At 39.4% G+C, this 635-nt stretch overlaps 1 protein-coding gene across 1 annotated transcript in view; it reads left to right on the forward strand.

Moving 5' to 3' along the window:
- The window catches only part of LOC104407959 (vitamin D3 hydroxylase-associated protein-like), a 12,001-nt gene extending 11,730 nt beyond the window's left edge, over positions 1-271 (forward strand). Inside the window, 1 exon segment of the mRNA XM_010017374.1 lies at positions 143-271. Within this exon segment, the coding sequence (XP_010015676.1) occupies positions 143-271 (129 nt within the window).
- Positions 272-635: the final 364 nt, after the last annotated feature.

The raw sequence follows: 635 nt of genomic DNA on the forward strand, positions 1-635 counted from the left end.
TCTCCACACAGCTTCTCCAGTCTCAACAGCCCCAGTTTTCTCAGCCTCTCCTCATATGAGAGGTGCTCTAATGTCAAAAGACAGGGTTCTTCCTTGTGCTTCCCCAAGTGTTCTGACTCAGCACTATATCTGATTTTTGTAGGCTGTGGAAGGAGCTGTGGGGTTGCCGGTGGCTGTTCAATGTGTGGCTCTGCCATGGCAGGAAGAGCTGTGTCTTCGCTTCATGAAGGAGGTGGAGACGCTTGCTCATAGCATGAAGAGAAATGCATGATTTCTGGAAACCAAAACCCACAAAGCAGATGGTGACCTGCGGACTCTGAACCACTATTTCAATAAGCTGGCAATAAATGCTGTTTAAAAACAGCCAGCAAAAATCTCATCTCTGTCCAAATTGTCCTTCTTTGTTAGGGTTAAATTGAGTCAAAACCCAAAAGAGTGAGAGTTAATGCAGGACCAAAGGAGTCCAGCAACTATAGTGTAACTATATATAGTGTGTACATATATATATAGACTTGCATATACTATAGTATATATAACTGTACATATACTATATCAGATATATAGTATATAATATTTTATATATGTACTTTATATATATGAAACATGGGATGTATTGCATATATACTATATGAATA

Source organism: Nestor notabilis, unplaced genomic scaffold (assembly GCF_000696875.1).
Source record: "Nestor notabilis isolate BGI_N333 unplaced genomic scaffold, ASM69687v1 scaffold19166, whole genome shotgun sequence".
Lineage (NCBI taxonomy): Eukaryota > Metazoa > Chordata > Aves > Psittaciformes > Psittacidae > Nestor > Nestor notabilis.